General features: G+C 44.0%; 1 protein-coding gene across 1 annotated transcript in view; it reads left to right on the forward strand.

Annotated features, from left to right (window-relative positions):
- The first annotated feature begins 8,230 nt into the window (after positions 1–8,230).
- LOC126161520 (COP9 signalosome complex subunit 6) overlaps positions 8,231–23,562 on the forward strand; it is a 37,461-nt gene continuing 22,129 nt past the window's right edge. The window contains exon 1 of the mRNA XM_049917428.1: positions 8,231–8,554. Within this exon, the coding sequence (XP_049773385.1) occupies positions 8,380–8,554 (175 nt within the window). The 5' untranslated portion in view covers positions 8,231–8,379. The remainder of the gene's footprint in view (positions 8,555–23,562) is intronic.

Genomic DNA, 23,562 nt, shown 5'->3' on the forward strand with positions numbered 1-23,562 from the left:
CAGCAAGCCATACGACTCCAGGACCCAACCCAACCGCCGACATACCATACATTCTAGCAGCTTACAAAGAACATTGGTGAGGCTGGTGGGCCAATAGCTATCCACAACAAGCAGATTTTTACCGGATTTGAGCTCCGGAATGATGGTGCTCTCCTGCCACTGCGTGGAGAGACGCTATCACACCAGATCTGGTTGAAGAAGACGAGATGTCGCTTGTAGTCAGATGAGAGATGTTTAATCATCTGGCTGTGGATGCCATCAGGCCCAGGAGCTGTGTTGGGGCAATGTGCAAAGGCACTGTGGAGCTACCACTCTGTAAATGGGGCGTTTAGGATTCACTGCAGCATGTAGTGACTGAGAGGACGTTTCCTTCCAGCCGCCGTTTGAGTGTGCGAAAGGATGGAGGGTAATTCTCCGACGCAGAGGCTCGAGCAAAGTGCCCAGCAAAGTGCTGGCAATCGCGTTTGCGTCGGTACATGACTAGCAATTTACGGTAACACCAAGGACAGCTGTTGGGGCCTGGTACCCAAATAGACGTTTGATATTTGCCCAGACTTGGTGGAGACATATCTCTCTCTACGCTCCTTGTTCTGTTGTTTGATAGGATAGTGAACATGGGCACGAAGCCGTTTAAAGGCTATGAGGTGCTCCAGGGAATGGTGCCGCTTATGCCGCTGAAGAGCTTGCTGACGCTTCTTAATTGCTTCAGCGACTTCTGGTGACCACCAAGGGACTGCCTTATGCCTCGGAGACCCTAAAGAGCGAGAGATCGCGTTTTCTGCTGCAGAAACAATTGTGCTAGTCACCTGCTCAATCATCACATAGATGTTACTGTGTGGGGCAGATTCAGCGCTGACAGCAGAGGGGAAAATTCCCCAGTCCACCTTGTTCAGAGCCCATCTGGGCGGGCGTCCCTGTGCCTGACGCTGGGGCAGTGACAGGAAGATGGGGAAGTGATCACTCCAACACAGATTGTCATGTGCTCTCCAGTGGATAGATGGGAGAAGTCCTGAGCTGCAACTTGATAAATCCATGGCCGAGTAACTACCATGAGCCACATTGAAATGCGTGGCGGCCCCAGCATTTAAGAGGCAGAGGTTGGATTGCGACAGTACAGTTTCGACATCTCTGCCTCGGCCAGTAACCATGGTACCACCTCACGGGGGGTTATGGGCATTAAAATCTCCCAGAAGTAGGAAAGGTTGAGGGAGTTGATCAATCAGTGCAGCTAATACATTCAGGGGTCTTGCACCATCTGGAGGAAGATATACATTGCAGACAGTTATTTCCTACGTCGTCCTTATTCTAACAGCCACAGCTTCAAGAAGGGTTTGAAGATGCACGTGTTCACTACAGACCGAGTTTAGGACATAAACACAAACTCCACCTGACACTCGATTATAGTTGCTACAGTTCCTGTAATATCCCTTATAGCCATGGAGGGCAGGGGTCCGCATTGCTGGGAACCAGGTTTCTTGCAATGCAGAGAGCAGGTGTAAAGTTTAACAGTTGCCATAGTTCAGCCAGGCGGTGGAAAAACCGCCGCAATTCCACTGGAGGAAGACATCGTGAGACTGGGAAGGCATGGAACATTCAATGACGCAGTTTACGCCTCAGAGTCACCTGATGCCAACGATTTATTGCCTGAGCAATCTATATCTATTGTGTCTGAGGGTCTGGTGAGATCTAGGTCCTCAGTGGACGCTAAAATCTCCACCACATCCTCAGTCGCAGAGCTTGTAGGTAGTGGTGGTGTGGGTAACACCGCAATTTCTTTGGTCTTAGGGATTTTATTTTTGGATTTCTCTCACTGCTCCTTGGGTTTCCCTGGCTGGGACGACTTCACTGGCTCAGTCTCTGGGACTGAGGATTTTGAAGCCCTACGACCAGCTGATTTTTGGCTCTTCAGCCACTGGCAGATGTCATCTTTCCCACTAGAAGAAACCTGGGAAGGGAGTGACCCAAGGGACACCTTCCTAGCAAGAGAATCCGGCTTAAAAGTGGGGATGGACGTCCCTAATGGTTGGGGGGTGTTGCTTACGAAGTAGATGGTGCAGGAGCAACAGGGAGGGAAATGCCCCCCACCATCAAGGCGGCAGGTGTAGTCTTCCGGCTCTGAGAGGTGACCTGAGTTGGTGCCAGAACTGGTGTAGCGGCGACGTAAGACGATGTCATACGCACAGGATGCTGGTATTCAAATTTTCTCTTAGCCTCCGTGTAGGTCAGTCTGTGCAGGGTCTTGTACTCCATGATTTTCCATTCTTTCTGGAGAATCCTGCAGTCAGGCGAGCAAGGCGAATGGTGCTCTCCACAGTTGACACAGATGGGAGGCGGGGCACATGGAGTATTGGGATGTGATGGGCGTCCACAATCTCGGCATGTGATGCTGGAAGTACAGTGGGAAGACATATGGCCGAACCCCCAGCACTTAAAGCACCGCATTGGGGGCGGGATATAGTGCTTTACATCACACCGGTAGACCATCACCTTGACCTTCTCGGGCAATGTATCATCCTCAAAGGCCAAGATGAAGGCACCGGTGGCAACCTGATTGTCCTTCGGACCCCAGTGGACAAGCCGAACGAAATGTACATCTCGACGCTCTAAATTGGCGCGCAGCTCATTGTCGGACTGCAAAAGAAGGTCTCTGTGAAATATGATATACTGGACCATATTTAAGCTCTTATGATGCGTGATGCTAACGGAAACATTCCCCAGCTTGTCACAAGCGAGTAACTCCTGTGACTGGGCAGAGGATGCTGTTTTGATCAAGACTGACCCATATCTCATTTTGGACAAGCCCCCCACCTCCCCGAACTTGTCCTCTAAATGCTCAACAAAAAACTGAAGCTTCATCATCATGAAAGATTCCCCATCAGCTCTCGAACATACAATGTACCGGGACAAGCAAGATCCATTGGCATCTTTAGCGTGACGTTCCTCCTATGGTATGGCCAGGGAGGGGAACGATTTGGGGTCGTACTTCCGTGTGTTGAATTGAGCTCGTGATCACTTAGAGACTGCTGGTGTTTCACCACCAGCAAGAGATGATGGAGTACACTTCATCACGTGTCATCCACCCTGATGTCACCCACTCCGACCAGGGGACCTCCCCATAGGCACCACCTAGCCACAGCGAAAGCCACCTGGCAGGATGGCCATTGCTGGGAGTCCTGATGCCGCAGGGGGATGGGCATCTACCACTTAGCATACATGAGGAATTAACGGCGCAGACATCAGCAGAGCGATTCTTGTGCGGTCAGGGGGCTACAAACAACAGGGTACATGACGGCCCCACCACAACGGACTGGCTACCATGCTGGATATCAGGTACAAAAAAGTCCATGGTCATCATCAATGCACAAAGTGACACTGTATAGTGCAGTGGAAAACGCACCCAGGAAGGTGTACTCACCCAAGAAATGGAGAATGGGCAGGACTGCAATGTGACGACGAGAAAGTGGGCTAAAGATCTCAATGAACAATGGACACCATGCATCTTGTAAGGTGCCCTTCCCCAAATTGACTCGCTCAACAGGAAAATTTTGAAGAATGGAGGTCAAACCCTACAGGGGACCATCACATAAAGGCCAAAACATGTGAAACTCCTTTTAGTCGCCTTGTATGACAGGCAGGAATACCTCGGGCCTATTCTAATCGCCGGATCCGCAGGGGGGGGGGGGGGGCATTGATGTAGTCTCGCCCAATAGCAGCCAACTGGTGTCGGAGACCCACTGGTGCTCTCCTACACAGTGGCAGATGAGTAGAGAGCTCCCCAATGATGACGATGTGCAGGTGTGCCACCCACATCTCTCCAACCTGTGCTGACGTCTTTAGGAGGTGACCCTTCCAAAGCAAGTGCAGCTCCAATGCTGCAATCTCCCGCTGCACCTCGTCCAGGCCTGCACCGTTGATGGCTGGCCCCATCTTCCTTAGCGCAAGGAGAAGAGATTGACAGAGGTTTGGCCCCATCCAGCAGCATGATAGAATGCTGAGACGTCCCTGGGCCAGAGGAGCAAGGAAGTAACTCAGGGGGGCGTCCGCTGTGAGGCGGAACCATCTCCTGATGGCGGCATTGATGGCGACGCCTGTGGAGTTCAGGACACTGACACAGGTGTGGCTAAGGGCCAGCCCATGGTACAGGCGAGGCACAAGCACATTGACAAGAGCGTACAGATACTGTTGCAGCTTCAGCGAAGCTCGGGAGATGGCGTTCAGCTGCTCTCCCCCCCCCCCCCCCCCCCATGGCATCGAGGGTTGAAAAGGCATCGACCCGATGTGGAGAACTACAGCCTCAGATAGCGAAAGGTCTCACCCACATGCAGGTCCAGCATGGTGGTGTTGCCTTGAAGGTGATGTCACTGTCCAACTTCACCTTCTTGTCACGACCTGAGGCGACCAAGGCGAGGGTGAAACACTTCCACGGGTTGATGTGCAGCCCCAGATGTGCAAGGGCTGCCACAGCTGCATCAATGAGGGACTGCAGGCCCCTCTTGGTCGATGCAAACAGCATGAAGTCATCTGCAAAGGCTGTAGCATTCACTCTGCGAGCTCCAATGTGGGAAGGAAGTTGGTCAAAAAGTCCACAGCGAAGTTGAACTAGAGGGGGGAAAGAGGGTCCCCACTGACGTACACCCCATGACGGCTGCACGGCCTCGCCTCACTATCACAGTCGCGGTGCCCTGTAGCATCTCTCAATGTATTCTATGAATTCATCCAGTAGGCCATGTGCCGTAAGTGCAGGGTGGAGGGTAGCATGATCCACAGAGTCGAACGCTTCAGAAACGTCGATTGAGGCAACAAAGACAAAGTGGCAGGAGTGGATGGCGTGGACAAGAGCTTTGTCCAGGATGAAGGTATTTTCCAACATCCCATCCCAAGGGATGAATGCCCGCTGCCATTCGTCCACAGCACACGCACGCATCAAGCGCGAGGCAAGAACCTTGTGAAAAGTTTGTGCCAGCACCTACCCAGGAGGAAAAGGTTCAGAAGCTTGATGAGCAAGTCGTGCAGCAGGCACCGCAGCTCGAGGGGAATAAGGCCATCAGGGCCCGCTGCCGAATTCCTGGGCGACAAGATGGCTACGATCTCCTTGGCGGTGACTGGCCCCTACAAGCACTCCAGAGCAGCAGCTCTGAGTGTGGCAGGAGGCAGTCACAGATGAAGCCTACGGTGGAGATGTGAAGAGGTCAGCGCAGAAGTCCAGCAGGCAGGGGATATTCGGTGACGGTTGCAGCAGGTTGCCATCCAGGAGGTCATGCATGCAGTGTGCGCCCGTGACCATCGGAAGGCATCCTGTGTCCTCGCGTACTCCCATCGGCGCCGTTTGCACCATTGCTATGGCGGCCCCGCAGGCAACTGCTTAGATGGCAGGCGTGGCTTCTGCTCCTTCCCCCTCTCTGGAACCAACTGATGCGAGGGCACCTGGGAGCATGTCAAAGATGACATCGGGCTGCGTTCCCAGCCCCATACTGATGATGCAGTCCATGGCCGAGAACCACTGGGCGGAGGCGGGTAGCCCCACCAGATGCTCCCAGATGGCAGCATCGATCAGCCCCACTGGCAGTGGCTCAGTGTTGGTAGCCGCGAAGGCCCTCTCCACGATGTCAGCTGGCAGGGCATTGTTACCCACGTCGAGCAGTGACCTCCTTGACCCCCCCCCCCCCAAGCAGGACACCAGCTCTCCCCCCCACCTGACCTCAAGTGCCTCCATGAACTCCTGGACCCTCTGCTTGTGGGAGGGCTTCCGGTGTTGGCACTTGATAGCTTTGAGTGTGTGGTTGGGCAACATTCTGATGAGTTCTTGGTTTACAAAGAAGAACCGGGCGGCTGTCCCAAGGAACAATTCAGCCTCCACCCTGGCGAGTGACAGGACTACTTCTTCCATCCACCTTGCGCAATGCCTCTCGGTCACGATCTTCACATTGGCGGCAGCAAGGTGTTGGCGGTTGTTATGAACCCCGAGGCCATTCTTGGTGGTGAAGCTGCAATGGCACTGACTATAGGCATACAGTGCTGCCCCATGTACAAGATCATCGACAAGGTTGGTTCACCGACAAGGCTGGTTCACCGGGCGGGTACTGGAGTAGTTGGGATGGCACCTTCAGCAGAAGGGCCACCACTTGTGCTTTCTTGTAGAAAGAGTATAATGTGAGGGGGGAGGGGGCTGGTAAGAACCCCAAGCCCCCGGTGCAGTCTTTCATTTGACAAAATCAGGGGGCCCACATGAAGGAGGAAAGATCGCAGGTGAGGAGAGGCTAAGAGGGCTAGACCCATGTATTGCGCAGCACTCACCCTCTAACTACAACCCAAGGAAGGAGCCTCACAGCAGCAGCCCTGTCGCGACAAGACTCTGCTTCGGAAAGCAAAGTCCGACCATAACCGACAAACCACCCTTTGGCTACCTTGAGAGAGTCATGATTACTCCTTAACTGTATCAAATATAGTTTCTCAGAAAACTTCAAAACTTATTTTTTGCTGTAAATTTATGGAAAACAATAAGAAAAGCTTATTTCTCGGCAGTTTTTAACTGCATTCCACATGCATCTTTCACTATGGAGCAGGCAGTGGCCTCTGCTGTTTTCTTACTGCGTATCAATCAGAGGACAACAGTACAGTGACTGTACACGATTTTTGATATAAAAAGTACATACCTAAAGCATGATAAAGAATAAAACGTTGATAGCTGTTAATACATTAGAATATATTAAACTTTCATTTAACATAGCTTAGTAATAAGATATCTGATACATAAGTAGGACATACTTCCAAGAGAATAACAACACCAGTGAACGTGTGCTACAGCTTCTGACCAATTATTGCATTTGTGTTTGTTTATATCAGGTTTATTCTTGGAATATATCCACTATAGTGGACCGCTAATTGTAACTGTTTGTGGCGACCGTCCATCATTAGATTTCTTCATCCCTGACATTATCATCTTTAAATCTGCTCTCTTGGCGTTGTCTGCTCGCCATTCGCTTTGTTCAATTGCATTGTGCTTCTACGTCTCATTACAGGTTGGTGTTTTCCATCCTCTACCATGTCAGCGTTAGGACTGGAATTACCACATGTCTATTTAGGTACTGGCAGGGCCTAGATACTGCATGTGAACATAGAAAATGAATAAGACCTACCTTTCAATACAGGCTCTTCTACAGAACGCAAAGTTGTTTGCATGCCAAGAGTGTTTTTTACATTTTCAAAATATCTTATCCATGTCTGTGACACTTTTCCAATGCAGCACCCAAAGTTAATTTTCCATTTTTTAATTCATTTACGACTTTATTTAAATCATCAGCATTGTGCTGATTTTGTCCCAGGGGGACTCGTAAAACCTGGGCATCTTGTTCTACCGAAAATACAAAAAAAAATTGAATTAGGAAAATTTAGGTTCAGTGGAGTGAAGTGGTACGTCCAGGGCATAACCAACTTTAATTTTTTTACATTTCTTAAAAAGAAATCTTTTTTTAAATTTGGAATATCATTAAAAAAATTATTGATCATAGTTACGTTCCTTATCTTTTGCAGGAAATTCATCTTTATTCAAATATGGGACAAGGCACAACACAATCTCTCATAGTAAACAACACAACTAATCAGCAAAATTAGGGGTAAAACAACAGCTGACTGCCTCATGCTTTAAAAATTGACGTACATGCCTGGGAAACGTCAGTGTCGTCACATTTACTTTGCGTTGCCTATATAGAGGCATATCAAACACTGCGTTTTGTCTCAGTCCATCACATTAGATCAGTTCACCCCAATTTACGGTACTATTTCATAGAATTGTTGCTGCCCAGAAACATTGCTACCGTAGTATAACTCAGATTTATGCTGATGTCCATGCATGTGGTGCTGTTCCAGCAATTCACTTTTTAATTCCTGTATGTTCGCGTATGGTACTCAACTCGCTGTTGCTGTACGTATTCTTTCCAGTACTATTGACGACACTCAAATAACAAATCAGTAGTTAAAGATATTGGTCTGTTGTGGGAGTTATGGAAAAAGAACCGTTAATAACTTACGTTTTATGAGTTAGTAGGATTACACATTAGATAATGTAGAAGCCAATAAAAAGGAAAAAACATTTGATGATTTCTTTGAGCCTCGAAAAATTTTAGTTTTTATACAAGCTGCATTGATAGTTTCATTTGTTACGAAATATACCTAAAGACGTCAGCGATGCTCGCTATCACAAGTTACATTAATTTTAAATCTTTGACGTCGCTAATCAGAAACATCACACTGTCAAAGAACAACATGCACAAGGTAGCGAAATAATGAGTGTAAATATGTGTTAGAAACGTCTGCAGGCGAATTTGGAAGAAGACTGTAATTTCTTCATTCATATTTTACCGACACGCTTATCGCATCACGATGAGCAACTCTCAGAAAACAGAAATGGAGGTTGACGAGACGGCTCCAGCTAAAAGTGTTATGGCATCGTCTGGCACTGTTGGTAGTGTTTCTGTTTCGTTGCACCCACTAGTCATAATGAATATCTCCGAACACTGGACAAGACTAAGAGCGCAGAAAGGAACACCGCAACAAGGTATGAACTCAGCATATTATTTTCACTGTTTTCCTCTTGAATTAATAACATTCACGAGGGATCGTGGATAATCAGGTTTATTTATATTGATTTAGTTTTGGATGAAATTAAATAATATCACCAATCTTTCATTAGCTCTGCTTTGAGACCTGCAACATAATGTCACACAAAACCTACGTATGGAACTGTTAAGTCACGTTGAAGAATTGCTATATCTGTCCTCGTACTTAAGACTTAGCGATTAGATGGTGGTCACAGTGATCTGTGTCGTTAAAAATTCTGATCAGATGTCATGATAAACCCCACAAATGATGTTTCTATAAACACATAATTGAATATGTTGTACAGAAGGAAATATGAGCAATGTTTGGCAATGAAATGTGGTCTTACAGTAACCATTTTAAAACCTATTAACTTGACTCAGCAGTTCTCATATATCAGTTGACTCAGCACAATGTAGGGAGACAGGCGTGTGCATGAGAGTGAGTGAATGAGTGAGTGAGTGAGTAGATTAGATTAGATTAGATTTACTTTCATTCCAATTGATCCGTAGTGAGGAGGTCCTCCAGGATTGAGTGAGACAGACAGAAGTTTGTGTGTGTGTGTGTGTTGTGTGTGTGTGTGTGTGTGTGTGTGTGTGTGTGAGAGAGAGAGAGAGAGAGAGAGAGAGAGAGAGATCCGACAGCTAGCATAAGGAAGTGCATTCCAAAATGTAGCCAAGCTCCATACCTTTTGTCTGTGTGCCTCTCGACAGTGCAGTGCTTTGTCTTTCGGCGAGTCATCTACTTTATTCCTGAATAATTCATACCTGTTTCTCCGATACCTTTACTGACAGGGTACTGTAACGGAAACCTTTATAGTTCAGATAATTGTCTTTCGTTAATTATAAGATACAGTCCTTTTTAAGAGAGATGTCACCCAACGTGTGGCACATTTATGCACGCTGAAAGGAATGTTTGCTTTATGTTTTACATGCAATTTTCTGTGATTTATCTCAAGAAAGCAATAAAATAATTGTCCCAAACCATGTATCAAATTGTTTATGTACAAGATATGCTTATTTACAGTAGTGAACGAGGTACTGATGCATATAAAAGTTTTGTGTTTACACCTGCTCTGATGATAGTCAGTTACTACTTGTGTGCACTGTGCACCCATAAGATAATCCTGTATATTATATGTGTTCATCAGATTTTTGTCATTTCATAACCTGTTACTCTATAGAAAATGACAATAACAATAGATAATTTAGTCTTCCCTCATTTCTTAAATTTGTTCTATGTGATGACCCACCAACACTCACTTATCAGCTTCATATATTATTTCACTGCGACAGAGTATGCCACATTCACTCCCATGTGAAACCTTCAGTGCCTTCCATATTAGCTTTCATTCTGTACTAAGGAATTCACCGATGATCCATCATGTCCAAACATTTTTTAAACTTTAATAATGACATCTCAGATCATGATGATAGAAAACTGAAACAGACTAGTGCTATTGTAAACAGATACAGAAAATTAAGCTCGTTGATTGCTATATTTTCCAGAAATTGGTGACTTTCATTATCTCAGACCGGGTGGTGTTGCCTAATTAGTTGGTTGCTAGTATTTTTCAATTCTTACAGGTGTTGTATTGTGATTTACAAGAAATATCTCATTGAAATGAAAACGAGAACAAACAAGGTTATCCTCCTGAATTTACTTATCGTTTCATGTCGTTATTTTCTTTTAGTAATTGTAGTCTTATGCAGAAAAGCACAACTTATAGGTGACTTTAAGAATACACTTACTCCGGCTAAAGTTAACAATGGGCCTCCCATGTGCAGATGTTTACAACACCTTCTATGCGTATGATTAAGAGCAAATGTGTTATTTGTAAAAAGAAAAACTGATCACTTATCTTCACCCATCCACCTCCATAGCCCTACGATTTAATTTTTTAAAAAATCGTATGAAACACTGATCCACTGTTCCATCTTTAATTTCCCTTGAGGCCCTTTGTGAAGTTCTACCGTTACTCCAATTCATTGGCAAATGAGTTTAGATACCATATAGAAGGGTGTATACCTATATTGTCCTGTCACGTGATTTCAGTCTTAAAATAGGTGCTCAACCAATCACAGACTTCTGTTAGAAAAATGGGATCAATATGTGCCTCCGGGGCCTTGGTTGTAATGACACTGGGAACTTACATCAAAATATTAAAAGTGGACAGGCAGATTACATCTACATATATACTCCTCTAGTCACCAAGTGCTGTGTGGCGGAGGGCACAATTCGCGCCAAAGTCATATTTCCCTCCCTCTGTTCCACTCGAGGATCACGCAAGTAGTATAAAAAAAGTGTAAAATAATATATATAATAAAAAAAAGGAAACAGTATAGTTAGGTGTAGAAACAGAAGTAAGTCATTAAATTATATGATTTAAGCAAGGGTTTGATTTCATTTTTTATTTAGTCCTATTGCTTACATATTGCACACATAATGTACTAGTAATGTTGGGTAAGTCAAGTGAAATAATACAGTATTACATGATCACATGTATTCTATTTTGCTCATTTTCAAAGAACAGCTGGTTGCTTATAATATTAAAACCTGTAGTTTACTGGTGTAAGTTTTAAACGAATGACTAAAATAGTAAAATAAATGGAAGTACACTTTTATCCTAATCACATAAACAAATTTATGTTTTGTCATCATAATTTTTACATTATTAACTTCCTTCTGTATGTTGATCAGATGTTTAGAAGTATATTTTCATAATACCTGACTCAGTAACTCCTGTGTGTACTTTTGTGAGAGTAGCAGAGCCTTCACCTGTCTTATGTTGATGTTGTGAATGACAGTTTTCCTGAAATAATTCCCTGTTTGGCTATAAACATTATCAGTGAGTATTGCATATTGATCTGTTAACCTAAATATCTTGAGATACTTGAAGAGATTAATGCAGGAATTTATATGAAAGGCCTCAATGCTTGTTTCTGAAGTTAAAAACTTTTTCAACTCCTGCAGCATTTCCCCAGAAGATTGTACCATAGGAAAGTCTAGAATGGAAGTATGCAAAATGTTGCAACAGCATTACTTCCCAGTCAACAAAGTGAGGAATGACTCTTAGTGTGAATAACACTGAGCTAAGTTTCTTCATTAGCTGACCAATTTACTCTTTCCATTTTCTGGTTGCTAATATCCAATTCAGGAGCTTGAAGTTTTTTATTTCTTTTCTGGAACTATGTCATATTTGTTTTTGAAAATAGTTAGGATTAGGCTATTCGCTGTGAATCACTTGTGTACTTGGTTAGTAACCATCAGGGCTGTGTCTTGATTGGAAAGGAATGGTGTAGGACAGAGGGGGCATGTTGCAATGGGCACACACCAATCCTATTTCATATAGAAAAGAGCCAGCAACATAGGCAAGACTATGACTAAACAACAGTGAATAGGTCAAACAGTAGAAGATCCAGGATAGAATAATGACACTATTATGAAAAGAATAATCACTACTCATCATGTAGTGGAAATGTAGAAAAGAGCCAGCAACAAACAGCGTTGGCAAGCCAATGACTAAACAACAGCAGATAGGTTAAACAGTAGAAGATCGAGGATGGAATAATGACACTATTATGAAAACAATAGATCACTACTTATCATGTAGTGGAAATGTTGAGTCACAGACAGGCACTACAAAAAGACTACTAAACATGTGAGTTTTTGGCCAAAAGACCTTCTAAAGTAGACAACACATGCACATTCACGCAAGCATAATTCAAAAACACGTGACTAATGGCTCTGGCCACTGAGGTGATGCTGCTGGCCACTGTGCAGTCTGGGTTGTGGAGGTAAGGAGGAGGCTGAGTGTGGAGGGGGAGGTTTAGCAGGGTAGGGGTTGGGGATGGTGAACTGCTGCTTGTGGGAGCATGCAGGGTGAGGGATATAGTGAGAACAGAATAGGGTAGCTAGGTGCAGCAGTCGGGAGGTTAGACTGGGGGGGGGGGGAGGAGAGAAGTAGAGGAGGGAATAAAAGACTGTAGGTGCATTTGTGAAATAGGAATCTGAAGGCTGTGTAGGTGGGTGAATGGATGAAAGAAGGGGATTAACTAAGGTCGAGGCCAGGGGGTTAAGGTAATGTAGGGTGCATTGCAGGGAGAATTTCCACCTGTGCTGTTTGGAAAAGCTGGTGTTGGTAGGAAGGATCCAGATGGCACAGGCTGTGAAGCAGTCCCTGAAGTGAAGAATGTTGTGTTGAGCAGCATATTCAGCAACTGGGCAACTCAACTGTCTCTTGGCCACAGTTTGTCATTGGCTGTTCATGCAGTTTGTTGATTGTTATGCCCATGTAGAATGCAGTGCAGTGGTTGCAACTTAGATTGTAAATTAAGTGACAGCTTTTACATGTAGCCTTGCCTTTGATGAGATAGCTGATACCTGTTGGGAGGTCTCCTCCAGCTGTCAGGTTCATCCACATACAGACCCTGCAAAAGTGACCCCATTCCAGAAATCCTACAAAATCTCCAGTCCTTCCTCAAGATCTCAGGCACATCCCACAACCCCTCTGCTGAGTCTGTCTTCTTTCTCACACCTTCCACTTCCTGCACTCCACCTTCTGCATGTTTCCTAAAGTCCATAAAAACAACCACTCATGACAGCACATTGTGACAAGTTACTGTGCCCCCACTGAGAGAATCTGTGCTCTTGAAAACAGCCTATTGCTCGTAAACCATACTCGTACATGTAAGACACCAACCGTTTCCTCCACTGACTCTCCATTATTCCTCTTTCTGTACCACATGGTGCCTTGTTTGTCACTATTCCGCCACCTCCCTTTACATTAACAACCGTAATGCCCATAGCCTTGCCACTGTTAAACACTACCTTTCCCAATGTCCAACTGATTCCAAACCTGCAACCTCTTTCCTGGTCATCATGGCCAGCTCTGTCCTCACCCAGAATTACTTCACCTTTGGAGGCATCACCTACAGACAAATTCATGGTACAGCAATGGGCACCCACATGGCACCATCCTATGCCAACCTATTGATGGGTCACCTCGAGGAAGCCTTCATAACCACCCAGAATCCCAAACCTCTCACCTGGTTCATTCATTGAGACATCTTCATAATCTCGAGCGATGGTGAGGACACCCTGTCCACATTCCTCCAGAACCTCAACAACTTCTCCTCTATTCATTTCGCCTGGTCCTCCTCGACATGACAAGCCACCTTTCTCAATGTTGACCTTCACGTCGAAGATGGCCACATGAGTACTTCCGTCCATATCAGACCTACCAACCACCAGCAATATCTCCACTTCGACAGCAGCTACCCATTCCATACCATGAAGTTCCTTTCATACAGCTCAGCCTCTCGTGGCTGTCACAACCGTAGTGACGAGCACTCCCTTCCCAAATATACCAAGGGCCTCACTGAGGCCTTCACAGGCAGAAATTACCTTCCCAGCCCTATACAGAAACAAGTTTTGGTCAACCATCACCTCCCTGAGCTGCACCATCTGGTCACAAAGGAGCATTCCCTTCATGACTCAGTACCACCCAGGACTGGAGCAACTGAGTCACGTTCTCCACCAGGGTTTCGACTACCTCTCGTTGTGCCCTGAAATGAGGAATATCCTACCCACTATCCTTCCCACCCGTCCCATAGTGCTATTCTGTCACCCACTGAACCTACACAATATCTTTGTCCATCGTTACTCCACCCCTGATACCAACCTTGCCTCATGGCTCTTATCCCTCACTTAGATGTGAGACTTGCCCCCATACATCCTTCCATCACCACCTACTCCAGTTCAGTCACAAGCATCACCTATTCCATCAATGGCAGGGCTACTTGTGAAAGCAATCATGTAATCTACAAACTTAGCTGCACGCACTGTGCTGCTTTGTATGACACCAAGACCACCAACAAGCTGTCTGTCTGTAAGAATGACCACTGACAAACAGCGACCAAGAGACAGCTGGACCACCATGTTGCTGTGCTTGCTGCCCAACCCAGTGTTTTTCTCATCAGTGATTGCTTACAGCCTGCATCCGGACCACCACCAGTTTTTCTGAATTGTGCTCGTGGGCACCATGCATGCCATGAAGTAGATGTCTGTGTTCCTGGAGCATCGGGACTCCCAGCAATGGCCATCATCCCAGATGGCCTTTGCTAGGGTGAGTGGTGTCTGTGGGTAGAGCCCTTGATCATGGTAATTGACATTAGGGTGGACATTTTGCAGATTATGGTTGTTCTGATCTGGCTATCTCTTCAGACAGGAATCAAAACTTCCATGCAATTAGTTACAACCATACTACTTTCCCTATACTGGCTACCCCTTAGAAAGCGGGGCATACCAGACATCTAGGAGCAAAACAAGTTTTTAAGTACTTGCTGTACAGTAGACTTTTACTGCAACAAAGTCATTATTTCTGTGGAGCATACTGAAAATAAATTTAGAGAAGTAGTCTTTATGAAAAATGTGCAATGGATTACTGTTGATTAAAGCCTCTTTCTTGCTCAGTCTACAACTCTTCATGCATGTGAATGTCTGGGTAAGGTACCAGTGATCATTGCCCAATACACGACTTTGAATATGGTCCAAGCAGTCGTTTTCCACCTTGACTTTATGCTTCAAACAGATGAGGAACTACAGGCTGGTCTTGAGCTGCAAGGCATACATTTTGTCCATCAAGTCCAGAAAGATCCCAAGGATTATATAATAGATTCAGGCATGTTTGTCTTGGCCTTTGTAAGGAGTGTCCTCCTAGAAAATTTATTCGTGGTGTACAAGTGTGATGTTAAACCTTATGTCCCACTGCTCACAAGTGCTTTCAATGCTTGTGCTTTGATCATATGTTTTTTTGGTCATATGTTTTCCTTCAGCATGGCGGCCCCAGAATGTGGTGGCTGTGGATGTTCTCTCCATGAAAGTAGTTCTTGTGAACAACACATCTTTGTGTGTGAGTTGCATGGAACATCGTACTTAACATTCACCAGTTTGTCCAGTCTTGAAGGAAAAAAGTATATGCAGATAATGTCAAATTATGTGAAACTCAGTCATCAATCCCAATACCTCCATTTTTTCAAAACTGGTTCTCCCACCACCCTCATCTCTTGTGCTTCTAACAGCACCGTCTTTGGCAACCACTTCCCGCACCTGGCTGAAGGAGCAGCTACCAGTGACAAGACTCCCTCTTTGGATCCTTCTCCCCAGAAACTACAGATCTGAGGCCTGATTCCAACCAATGGCTGAAGGAACCATGACCTGTAGGTCCCAGGGTTGCCTGCTCTTCATCCATCTTCATGCTCGTTAAGGATAAACTCACAAGAATCGTGGCATCCAAAGAAGAATTGGGACAAGGCCACTCTGGTGATCCCGGAGCCACAAGATCCCCCCACTCCATTGGATTCTGAACTAATGCTCATTGATGTGTTTCCACTGCCATTGGTGGCAGACAGTGATCCTAGGGCATGACCAGTCCCCTTGGCTCCTTCACACCAAACCTGGACACTCATTACACAAACGTTCAGTGGAACTGTAATGGATATTACTGACACCTGCCAGAACTAAAACACTTTATTTTCTCCTCTTATGCAATTTTCATTGTTCTACAAGAAATGCATTTCATTGATGCCCAGTCCCCAATGCTCTGCAGTTATTGTGCGTTCTATTGGAACTGTGCTTACCCTGAGAGAGCATATGGAGGCATCTATACATTGGTCCACACAGATGTTGTCAGTGAGTGGATTCCCCTTCGTACTATGTTGGAAGCAATAGTACTTGTGTATTTCAGTGCACACCACCTCCTGTTGGTGAGTACCACTGTGTGTGGTTGGAGCCTTCCAATTGGCCAGCTTCTTACCATGATCTATCTTCCTTTAGTAATGATACTCCTACCCACTTCACTGCCACCCATGGCACCTTTTCAGTTATTGATCTAATGTTCTCTTCTCTCTGTCTCATGGCTTCACTGTATTGGTCACGACATGCTAATCTTTGTGACAGTGACTGCTTATGGTGATTCTGTCACTTCCTTGCCATCACACGATGGACCGACTACCATATTGGGTGCTTGAAGACCCATCTGGCAGTTGAATGCCTGTGCTTTAACCTTTGCCTGCTCTCTATCAGGTTGCATCAGTGAGGTTGTGCAAGAATCTCAGATGTGATACCCACACCGCCGGAACTACTATTTCCCTGTATTCAGGTGCCCTCCACTGCCAGCCAGTGCCATGGTGGACTCAAGACATTGCAGTTGCTGTTCAGGATTGCCGAAGAGATGTGGAACATTTTAAGCAGCATCCTTCATGCACAAACCTTATCACTATCAAGGGACTTTGTGGTAAGGCTACCTGTCTAATTAAATGTAGAAGAAGGAATGCTGGAGTATTGTGTCTTCTTCCTGGGAATAAACACCTCTTTGTCCCAGGTGTAGCCAAGGTTCCATAGTCTTCTTGGCCACAAATGATCAACTGTTCTGGGTCTTGTCCTTCAGGGTTGCCTCTATACCAATGAATCGCTTCTTTGTGAACATCTTGTGACCCACTTTGTGACAGCATCAATGTCCTCTCCTTATTTGGTTACCTTTCTACTGCAGAAATGACTAGTTGAAGAAGTCCCCGTGTTTTATCCTCCATCAAACCGAATCATATGATGAATCTTTTGTTAACTAAGAACTGTTTTAGATTCTTGCATTGCCTTGTGACACGGTCCCAAGCCCTGACCTAATTCTTAATCAGGTGATCCAGCACCTGTATGCTACTTGAAGGCTACACCTACTCAGGGTCTTCAACTGTCTTTGTCTCAAAGGTGTCTTCCTTTCACAATGGGGAGATAGTATCATTGTCCCAGTCCTTAAGCCAGGCAAAAATCTAATGTCTTTTGACAGTTTCTGACTGATTAGCCTCACCATGATGTTCTGCAAACTGCTGGAGAGGATGGTTGCCCACAGATTATGCTGGATTCTTGAATATCAGCGTCTTTTGTCCTATCAGGATGGTTTCCGGGAGGGTAGATCCACAACTGACCATCTGGTCCAGCTAGAAACAGCAATCCAGCACACTTTTTCTAAATGCTAACTCCTCATTGCAGTCTTTTTTGACCTATTTGAGGAATGTGACAGTTTATGTGATCGCTCTAAGCTTGTTGATACCAGTGCCTACCAATTTTAATTGTATATTACAGCACTGAGGATGGTCACTAAGTGACCGAAAATCGATTTTGCGGATAATAAAACAAAAAAATACGATCAATGCTGTTTCTCCTTCCAATTATTTCCTAGTGTCTGGCACATTCACATTGTACTTACTCTCCATAACGAGGGTTTTCAAGGATCCCCACCGACTTCTATTCGTCAGTCCTTATCTCACCAGTCGTTCTGCGTTCGAATAGGTAGTTCAAGTCTCTGAACCACACATCACAACAGGTCTCATACTGTCAGCTTCAGATTCCTACTGAGGCTTCCTGCTTTAAATACTTTAATCTGTGCAAAGTAGTTCCTGTTAACACCTGTAATCCTTGCATGTATTTTTTCACTCATATCATTATTCTCAGTTAACAGATATTTAAAGCTCTCACAACATTCATATTCTTTCCCATTCATAATCGTGCTTTTTTTATCCCTCACTACACCTTTTCCTAGATGTTAACATATACTTGGTCTTTGACTGATTGTCATCCCCATCTGCATTCCATATCTTTCTAATTTTTCAAACTGTGCAAAGTAACTTAAATCATTTAATAAAGGCAAGTCGTCCAGTCCAGACTGTATACCAGCTAGGTTTCCTTTCATAGTATGGTGACATAGTACGAGGTTTTTTTTTTAAGTAAGGGCCGTTTTTATTTTTAAAAAAAGATACAAATACTTTTGTAAAAAAACTTTTATTTTCTGATTCTACACACCTATTTTTCTACATAGTTGCCTTGTTTATTTAAGCACTTGTCATACCGTACAACTAAGTTTTTAATTCCCTCTTCAAAGAATTCGGCCGCCTGCTCCGACAGCCAAGAGTTCACTGCCGCTTTCACTTCATCGTTGTCATTGAAGCGCTGCCCGCCAAGATGGTGTTTCAGGTACCGGAAAAGGTGAAAATCGCTAGGAGCAAGGTCGAGGCTGTATGTTGCATGGTCCAAAACTTCCCGGCCAATAGAATCAATCAAATCCCGAGTCTTTTGAGAGGTGTGAGGCCTAGCGTTATCGTGCAGGAGCAAAACTCCTTTTGTCAGCATGCCGCGCCTTTTGTTTTGAATTGCTCTGCGGAGCTTCTTTAGAGTTGCACAGTAGGCATCTGAGTTGATTGTCGTTCCTCGTGGCATAAAGTCCACTAGCAAAACACCACGTCGGTCCCAGAACACAGTTGCCATAATCTTGCGCTTTGACAGCGTCTGTTTGGCTTTGACCTTGACGGGTGAGGTTGTGTGTCGCCATTCCATCGATTGTCGCTTGCTTTCGGGAGTGATATGGGATACCCATGTTTCATCTCCAGTGACAATTTGACTCAACATGTCATCCCCTTCTTCCTCGTAATGAAACAAAAAGTCCAATGAAGTGGCAAATCTCTTCCCTTTGTGGTCCTCTGTGAGGAGTCTGGGTACCCACCGAGAACACAGGTTCTTAAAGTTTAGGTTTTCAGACACAATTTTGTACAAAACCGATCTTGAAACTTGTGGAAATTCCAAAGAAAGAGTGGAAATTGTGAATCTTCTGTCCTCACAAATCTTTGTTTTGACTGCAGCCACCAAATCATCAGTGATCACAGAGGGCCGGCCTGAGCGTTCTTCGTCATGGACGTTTTGACGGCCATTTTTAAACTCTAACCCATTGACGCACTTTACCTTCACTCATTGCATTCAAGCCATAAACTTCTGTTAACTGACGATGAATTTCTGCAGCTGATAGGCTTCTCGCGGTCAAAAAACGTATCACTGACCGTATCTCACACGTGGCAGGCGATTCAATAATCGTAAACATTATAAAGTAGCACAGCGATGCGTACAAGTCAGCTACAGAGCTGCAACTTGCATCAGTGCGAACGGGAAGGATGCCGGCAAGTGGCGCGGTGGCTTGTTGCGGCGTCCGCACGAACTACGGGACTATACGCGCAAACGGTCCTTACTTAAAAAACAACCCTCGTAGGTTCATACTTAGCAATAATATACAACTGTTTGCTTGATGACATCAAGTTGCACAGGTCACACCAATATTCAAGAAAGGAAATACAAGTAATCCACTGAATTACAGATCTATCACTGATGTCGATTTGCAGTAGAATTTTGATACGCTATGTTTGAACATTAAGAATTACTTTGAAAACAATCTATTAATCCAAGGTCAGCACGATTTTAGAAAATATCGTTTATGTGCAACACAGCTAGCTCGTTAATCTCACGGAGTTATGAGTGCTATTGACAGGAGATCTTGAATTGGTTCCATATTTCTAGATTTCCAGAAGGCTTTGATATAATCTCTGACAAGCAGCTTCTAATCAAATTGTGTGCCAGTGGAGTACCATCTCGGTTGTGTGATTGGATTTATGATATCCTGTCGGAGGGGTCACAGTTGAAGTAGTTGACTTCAAAAGTAAAAAAGAAAAGATGTCTGGCATTCCTCAGGGTAGTACACTAGACTCTCACTAATCCAGCCCTCAGTAGTCTGGCCTCTCAGTAATCTGGCGCACATCCGAAAACACATGCACAACAATGCTTAGTTAAATCGTACTTTATATACTGTATTTGAAATTGTAACTTTCTTTACAGTTCGGAATCATGTCTTCTTAAAGGAAACTTGTCACACTAGACCTCAAGCAGAAACTTGAAATTTCAGATAAGTTAAATCGAGGTTCTTCGCAGAAAGCCTTTGCTGCTGAGTTCAATGTTGGACAAGCAACTATTTATGACATCAAAAATAAATAAGATGTTATTCGACAGTACTCAACACAAATAGATAGTGAGTTGGGAAAACGGAAGGTTATGCGAGAGAGAGAGAGAGAGAGAGAGAGAGAGAGAGAGAGAGAGAACGAAGAACTGGACATAGCTGTTTATAGGTAGTCCATACAACAACACAATAAATGAATTCCAGTCTGTGGCCCAATTATAAAGGAAAATCAGCTGCATATATCAAACAACTTAGCAGTAGTAACTTGTTTGCAGCAAGCGAAGATTGGCTATCAAACTGGAAAAAACAACATGACATTCGGCAGCTAACAGTCACCAGGGAAAGTTGCTCAGCTAACGGTAAGGATGCTGATGAGTTTGTAAGATGGAAGATAGTATAGGTAGAAGATTTAACAGCTTATGCCTTGTCTAATGCTGATGAAACAGGACTCTTTTTACAAGATGCTTCTTTCAAAAACATTAGCTGCCAAGAACAAGAAGGAAGCTCGTGGTTACAAGCAACAGAAACAGCGCATAACAGTAATGGCATGTTGTAATGCAAATGGGAGTCGTAAACTACCGCTTATGGTGATTGGAAAATCCCAACATCCACGCTGTTTTCAACACACTGACACAAATACTCTACCAGTGCAGTATTGCACCCAGAAGAAAGTGTGGATGGACAGACAAATATTTTCTCGGTGGTCTATGAAACATTTGTACTAGCAGTGAGAAAAGAGCTAAAGAAGAAAAAGCTTCCACTGAAAGTTATCCTTACAATTGACAATACTCCCAGTCATCCTTCAGATGTTTCTCTAAATTCCAATGGTATACATGTACAAGCACTCTTTCTCCCACCGAATATGACAGCCCTAATTCAGCCCATGGACCAAGGAATTTTGTAATCAGTTAAACGTCGTTATAGACATTCACTTCTTGTCTACTTGCTGAACGAAAGTGAAAATGGCTCTATCGAGACTATGCTGAAGGTGTGGAAAGCAATTAACATGCGTGATTTTGTTTTCCAAGCAGCTGAAGCATAGAATAAAGTGGAGAACGCTACCATAATGAATAGCTGGAGAAAATTGTGACCATCCATTGATGCCGGGTTGGATCCAGTAGTGAGTGACAGCAATAAGCCAGTCAATTTGGAATTATCAATTACTTTATACACTGACATGTTCCACAACATTCTGGGAGGAGAAGAAATTGATGCTGAAGATGTTACTAAGTGGCTGAATGAGGAAAATTGTGATACAGGCCAAACTTTTAACAGATGAAGAAATAATCAAAAGCATGCAAGAAAGTAATGAAGAGGAGGACACAGGAGGAGAAAGCATGAAGATTTCTCTCACTGCTGGTGCTGAAGCTGCCAAGGTCTTCCTGGAGTACATTATGCAACAACCAGATACATGCAGTACCGATGTAATGCTTGTTAAGCAGTTGCATGATTAAGCATGCCACCATCACGCATCATCATTGCGACAGTTAAAAATTAGGGACATGTTTCATAGTGAGTGATAAGACTGTATAATTATGTACAGAATACACTCAAGACTAAGTTTTCTTTGAAAATTAATGTTTGTTTGGATTTAAGAAAATATATTATCTGTGTTTTAAAATTGTATCCTTCAGTTAAGTAAAGTACAGCACACTATATCCCCTATGTTTTCAAAATAAATAAAAAACAAAATAAATGAATAAAATAAATTTCAGACACTCAATAATCTTCCACTTCCACTAATCCGGCACCCATATGTGCCAGGAATGGCCGGATTAGCGAGAGTCTTGTGTGGTGTGTTATTCCTAATTTATACAAATGATTTAGGAGACAATCTGAGCACCCCTCTTAGATAATTTGCAGATGGTGCTATTATTTATCACCTAGTGAAGTCATCAAAAGTTCAAAACCAACTGCAAACTGATTTAGACAAGATATCTATATGATGCAAAAAGTGGCAGTTGACTAAATAATGGAAAGTGTGAGATCACCCATTTAGTGCTAAAAGTAACCTGCTAAATACTGGTTACACGATAAGCCACACAAATCTAAAGAGTATCAATTCAATTAAATACTTGGGGATTATAATTACGAACAGCTTAAATTGGAAGGACCACATAGGTAACATTGTAGGGAAAGTGAACCAAAGACTGCATTTTATTGGCAAAACACTTGGAAGGTGCAACAGATCCTCTACAGAGACTACCTACCCTATGCTTGTGCCCTCTGCTAGAGTAATGCTGTGTGGTGTGTGTTCCTCAGCAGATGAAGAACATCAAAAAAGTTCAGAGAGCAGCAGCACATTTTGTATTATCACGAAAGGATGTAGAGAGTGTCAGGGGTATGGTACACAAGTTAGGGTGGAAATAATAAAAACAAAGGCCATTTTTCACTGCAGATGTGGATGTAGACGTAGATGTTTCTGACTATCACTCGTTTCTCTGTGACAAGACCACAGTTCTTGGAGTGCTCACTAATTCAGATTGAGTTGTCCAGCTTCTGGCTACTGCTCCTGTTAAGAACTGAACACAACTCTATAAAGTCAGCTCATGTGTCATTAACATATGCAAAAAATTTGGAAACATTTAGAAGAAAACACTGCTCAGTGCAGATAAATAGATACTGTTCACTTCCTCACAGAAACCCTTACAAAAATGAATAAACTAAATGCTGTATGCAAGTGGGATACAGCTGCTGCTAGCTACTGCTCACTAGCCTAGAGCTGAATTACTGTGGCATGCCAAAAACTCGAAAGCACACACAGCTCTTAACTTCACAAAAGTTGTGTGAGAACATTCCCTTCATTGAATATTCTTTGAAAATGTTCCAGTTACAGTAACACCAGCTTTGATAAGTTGGATTTTAGAAGTAGTGCTTTAGGATTAGGTGAGTTTTGGAAACATTGTCTGAATTTGTGCTATATGTACACAAGGTTTAGGAACAGTTTGTTGCAAAACGTGGTGTACTATGCAAATAAATTAGGCACTCAAATTTCATAGGAAGTGAGTCTGACAAATTTAGGCTCCCTCTGCATTTAAGGAAGGACTGATCTGATGCACTATGGAATGATGTAGAGCTGTCGTGCAAGAAGTCCAAGATTACACAAGTAGCCAGAATAAATGTAAAGCATAAGATTTTGT

This window comes from Schistocerca cancellata, chromosome 2 (assembly GCF_023864275.1).
Source record: "Schistocerca cancellata isolate TAMUIC-IGC-003103 chromosome 2, iqSchCanc2.1, whole genome shotgun sequence".
NCBI lineage: Eukaryota > Metazoa > Arthropoda > Insecta > Orthoptera > Acrididae > Schistocerca > Schistocerca cancellata.